Source organism: Vulpes lagopus, chromosome 3 (genome assembly GCF_018345385.1).
Source record: "Vulpes lagopus strain Blue_001 chromosome 3, ASM1834538v1, whole genome shotgun sequence".
Classification (NCBI taxonomy): Eukaryota; Metazoa; Chordata; class Mammalia; order Carnivora; family Canidae; genus Vulpes; species Vulpes lagopus.
The window spans coordinates 87092473-87098514 of NC_054826.1; the positions used below are offsets into that span (position 1 = coordinate 87092473).

Here is a 6042-nt window from a genome sequence, read left to right on the forward strand (position 1 = left end):
CAGAAGTTATTTGGGACCTGAGGCTAAGGGACAGAGCAAAAAGTCTCTGAAAAGCAGAGTTGAAAGCTTAGAGTTAAGATTTCTGCAGCAGGTAATGCCCTGGTTATAGTCTCAATCTCTAATATGCATGACAGTTTCAGTTGATGAAGCTCTAGTAGTGAAAATTATTTAGAGGTAAACGGAGCCCTAACAGAAATGCAACCTTTCCCACAGCTGAGTCAGTACATGGCAGAATTAAATCAATCACTGAACATGCCTAAGAAAGTAAAAACTGACAAAAACAAAAAGTAAAGTCAATAGATGTGAAAACAAAATAGGACATTGGAACATATTATTTTCAGTATCTGAGAAAGAAGAAAACAAAAAAGAACTTTAAGAAAATTGTTTGAAGTAACTCTAGGGCCATGCAGTGGAAAGCAGCAGAAATCTGTCTCCCTACCTACACAATTGCACTGGTAGAACCTGTCTGCTATAATTATTTGGAACTCTGGCTTGCTTCTTCCAGTGGAAAGCGTAGGTGGCAAGTTGTAGTTAAATGGATTGTTCAGTTCTTAGCACAATAGTAGCTACCTGTTTCCTACCACAGGCAATTACATACATGTTTCAGGGTCAGCTGTACAGAGCATGTGGGAGCCAGGATGGGAAAAAAAGGGCACTGCCCTCCAAATATTGGAAATCCGATAACTGATTGTTATCAGACATGCAGACTGACACAGGGGGCAACCACTGTTGTTGAACCTCCTCCCATTGTTGCAAGCCCTTCTCCCTTCCAGAGCATTTAAAGTGACTTTCATAGGACTTAAAGGGTCAGCATATTCCCTCCATCTTCATTTTTCTTTTTCTCCTTTGGGAGCCAGACATTGAAGACTAGCACATTCAAAAGACACTGCATATGCAGAGGAAATTAGAAAGACTTTGTGCATGACAATGGGAAAACACAGGCTCAGAAAAGATGAGAAAACATTACCTTTACACTTGATCCTGATCCTCAGCACAGAGAGAGTCTACACAATGAAACAAACAAAACCCACAGCAAACCCTAGGGAAGGTAGGGATGAGAGGATCTGATTTCTAGAGTTACCACATTATTAGATTCAAATGTCTAGTTTTAAACCTAAAATCTCAAGGCATACAAAGAACTAGCAAATTATGATCCACTCAAAGGAAAAAACAAACCAACATAAACTGTCCCTCAAAAAGACCTGTTAGTGAATCTACTAGACAAAAACTTTAAAACAATTATCTTAAAGATACTCAAAGAACTAAAGGAAGCCATGGAGAAAGTCAAGAAATAATGTATGAACAAGATGGAGATAACACTGAGTAATAGAAAACATAAAATAAACCAAGAAGAAATTCTGGAGCTAAGAAGTGTAGTGACTGATATGAAAAATTTGCTGAAGAGATTCAAAGGCAGATTTATTTGAGCATGTAAGAGAAGAAACAGTGAATGTGAAGATAGGACAATTAAAAGTATCAAGTCTGAGGAATAGAAAGAAAAAAAGACTAAAGAAAAGTGAATAGAGCCTAAGAAACATGTGGGATACCATCAGATGGACCAATATATGCATCATGGGAGTCCCACAAAGAGATGTGAGGAAGAAACACAATATTTGAAAACAGATGAGAAACACAATATTTGAAATATCTGAAAGCCTCCCAAATTTGAAAGATATGTGAATATTAACATCCAAGAAGGTTAATGAACTGCAAGTCAATTGAGCCAAAGAGACCCACAATGAGACACATGGTAATCAAACTGTTAAAAGACTATGACAAAGAGAATGTTAAATTTTAGAAAGACAGCCAAGAAATGAATCATCTCATACAAAGGATCCTCAGTAAGATTGTCAACATATTTCTCATCAAAAACTTGGGAGACCAAAAGACAGTGAGTTGATAGATAGAAAATGCTGAGAGAAAAATATTAACTGAGAATCCTATATCCAGCAAAATGGTCATTCAAAATGAGAAAAAATAAAAAAAAATAAAAAAAAATGAGAAAAAATAAAGTTATTCTCACATAAACAAATTAGCTCTGCCCTGCAAAAATGCTGGAAGGAGATCCTTCAGGTTTAAAGGACACTAGCCAGTAAATTTAAGGCATATAGAGAAATAAAGTTTTCAGTAAAAGTAAATAAATGGGCAATTTTAAAAGCTAGTATGTTGTAACAAGGGTATGTAATTTAACTTTTTGTTTTCTACATGATTTAACAGACCAAAACATTAAAAAATAAAATAAGTACTAGTCTAAAAGGTAGTATTATTATAAATTTAGTTTATAACTCATAGTTTTCTACATAATTAGAAATGAATGCATTAACATTATTAGTCTTTTAAGAAACAAGTTATGAACATGTGATTTTGTGACATCAACAACTGAAAGGAGTAGGGATAGAAAAGTTAAAGGAGCAGTCTTTGCATGTTATTAAAATTAAGTTGGTATAAACTCAAACTGGTGTTATAATCTTATGGGATGCCTGGGTGGCTCAGTGGTTGAGTGTCTGCCTTTAGCTTAGATCATGACTTCAGGTTCTCAGGGTGGAGTCCCACATAGGGCTCCCTGCATGGAGCCTGCTTCTCCCTCTGCCTATGTCTCTGTCTCTCTCTCTCTCTCTGTCTCTCATGAATAAATAAATAAAATCTTAAAAAAAGAGATTACTTTCAAAACTCAATTATTTCTTCATTTAATGTGGTGAAAAAGAAAAATTACATGACCATCTCAAATAGAAACACAAAAGTCATCTGGTAAAATACAAGACACATTCAGGAAAAAAAACTCATAAAAATATTACTCATAAATATTTCTTAAAACTAGCACCAGTGAATTTTATACTTAATGGTGAAATAGTTAAGGCTTTACCTTTGAAATGAGGGATGATATAAAAATATTCATCATTACCACTTCATCCAAAGCTCTAGAACTTTAGTAAGAAAAGAAAAAGAAACACAATTGAAATTATCTGAAGAATAAAATGGAAATCTTTTTATTTACTTTCTTTTTATGTAGAAAAATCCAGAGAATCTGAAGATAAAATATTAAACATAATAAATGAATTTTGCCAACAAACTTCTTGAATAAAACAAACTTGTGTGCCAAATAATTAAAGGATAAAATTTGAAAAGCAGTCACTTATAAAAATAATAGAAAATATCAAGTACCTAGGAATACATCTAAAATTCTGTTAGTCCAAAGGTATCTAACATTTATGAGACAAATTAAAGATGATCTAATTAAATAGAAATATATTGTTCAGGATTTGAATGACTCAATATTGCTAAACATCTCATAACTGGCCAAATTTACCAGTAGTATTAATAGACATCTTTGTCAAAATTGAAAGCTGATTCTTCAAATTGTAGGAAAATGAAAAGTGTCAAGAAAAACCCATATAATCTTAAAGAAGATAAAAATTGGAGAGCACAAACCATCAGACATCAAGACTCATTATAATGCCACAAGAAGTAAAACAAATTGGTAAGGTGACAGAATAGACAAACCACCTAATGGGAAAAAATAGATTTCTGACACATTTCAATACAAATATGGCCACTGGATTTAAAAAGCTGTCACTGAGATGTGTTTGGAGAAAGAATCATCTTTTAATAAATGGTGCTGGATTTAACTGATACATAGAAGAAAAAAGACCTTGAAAAATACCTTACAGCATAAACAAATATCAATTCCAGATGGATTGCTGTCCTGAATGTGAAAAGTAGAACCATAAAACTTATTGATGATAATATTACAGAATATTTTCATAATCCTGAAATAAGCACAGATTTATCAAAGCCATGAAATCACATTAAATTTACATGAACATTTTATTTAATAAATTTGACATCATTAAAATTAATGACTTTTGTTCCCCAAATAATTTTCATATATCATGCAATGGCTTGCATCTGATATATATAAAGAACACCTTCAAATCCATAAGAAAAAGAGGGCAGTCTCACTAAAAAATATGTAATAGTTTTGAACAGGAATTCAATGAAGATAATGCCTCATTCTCATAATGATAGGACAAAGGACTTTGTGTTTTTTGTTATCAGTGATTTTTAAATGAAAAATTAAAGTGAGATACCCTTATATACCTACAGAAATAGACTAAGAATTAATATGTAAACAAATTGTCAATAACAGATGAGAAACAAACTCTCAAACACTCCTAGCAATCTGTTTTTTTTTTTTTTTTTTTTTTTAGGAAAAATGGCCATGTCTACTAAACATATCCAGACACCAGTGTAACTTCTAGGAATATACCTAATGGAAATGAGTCCATATGCCATCAATAGACATGTACATTAATGTTTAAAGTGGCTTAATTGTTTAGAGACACAACCTTGAATCAATTAAAATATGCATTAACAGTGAAATGGACACATTCTATGTGCGATTTATTGTATAGATAGTATATAGCAAATAAAATATTTTTTTAAAATTTTTATTTATTTATGATAGTCACCCAGCGAGAGAGAGAGAGAGAGAAAGGCAGAGACATAGGCAGAGGGAGAAGCAGGCTCCATGCACCGGGAGCCCGACGTGGGATTCGATCCTGGGTCTCCAGGATTGCGCCCTGGGCCAAAGGCAGGTGCCAAACCACTGCGCCACCGAGGGATCCCTGTTTTTGTGAAATTTTCTAATTTTAAATGTCTTCTTTATTCCCTAAAACAGTATCCCAGAACAAAAAATGTAAAATGTGTTAGGTCCAGGGGCCAATGTTTGGTGCTCATTAAGATCTTGGTATCAAGATCATTATGATCAGCTGTTTACCAAAAAAATACAAAAACACTAATTTAAAAGGATGTATGCATCCCATGTTTATTGCAGCATTATTTACAAGAGCAAAATTATGGAAGCAGCCCAAGCATCCATCCATTGATGAATGGATGAAGATGTAGTATACACACACACACACACACACACACACACACACACACACAATGGAATATTTTGTGTGTGTGTGTATATATACACACACAAGAAAAATGAAATCTTGCCATTAGTCATGACATGGATGGAGCTAGAGGGTATAATGCTAAGTGAAATAAGTCAATCAGAGAAAAAGCGAATACCATGTGATTTCACTCATAGTTGGAACTAAGGAAAACAAGTGAACAAAGGAAGAAAAAGAGACAAACCAAAAAGCAGACTTAACTGTAGAAAACAAACAGATGGTCACCAGAGGGAGGATGGGTAGGGGATGGGGGTGGTAGGGGAAGGAGATTAACAGTACACTTAACTTGATGAGCACCAGGTGAAGTCGGGATTGTTAGATAGCTACACTGTACACCTGAAACTAATGCAGCACTGTATGTTAACTCCAGTGGAATTAAAACAAAATTTTAGTACTATACCCGCCAACGTGGGCGGCGTTCACACCCAAACCGTGAAGAAGGCAGTCCCAGTCATCGAGAAGTACTACCTGCGCCTGGGGAAGGGCCTCCACACCAATAAGGACGTGTGCGAGGAGACTGCCTTCATCCCCAGCAAGAAGCTCCGCAACAAGATCGCAGGCCATGTCACACATCTGATGAAGCGGGCTCAGCGGGGCCCGATGAGAGGCATCTCCATCAAGTTGCAAGAGGAGGAGAGAGAAAGGAGGGAGAATTACATGCCTGAGGTTTCAGCCCTGGATCAGGAAATCATGGAGGTAGATCCTGACACTAAGGAGATGTTGAAACTCTTGGACCCTGGAAGCCTGTCCAACTTGCAGGTCACTCAGCCTGCAGTTGGGATGAATTTCACAACAACACGGGGAGTTTTTTGAATCTTTCTGCTGTGCTGTAATATCTTCAATAAACCTTGGACAACAATAGCAAAAATAAAACAAAATTTTAAAAGATCTTGAGAATATATTTCTTTATTTTGTAACTTTTGGGAGGGGAAATGTATACCTGCCCTTTTGTATGTGCTTAGGCCATCTCTGTGCAGTGTTAAGTTTTTTTGGTTGTTGTTGTTGTTTCCTTATCATGATATATTTCCTTCTTAGCTACCTGAGCTTTCACAAGTCACGTTTATTCTTTTCCCCAGATCAG

The 6042-nt window shown here is 35.2% G+C and overlaps 1 protein-coding gene across 1 annotated transcript; it reads left to right on the plus strand.

Annotated features, from left to right (window-relative positions):
- Positions 1-404: 404 nt before the first annotated feature.
- On the plus strand, positions 405-5774 carry LOC121487037 (40S ribosomal protein S17-like). The gene is made up of 2 exons (XM_041748503.1): positions 405-513; positions 5332-5774. The coding sequence occupies exons 1-2, from the start codon at positions 405-407 to the stop codon at positions 5772-5774; spliced, it is 552 nt and encodes a 183-aa protein (XP_041604437.1).
- The last annotated feature ends 268 nt before the right edge of the window (positions 5775-6042 follow it).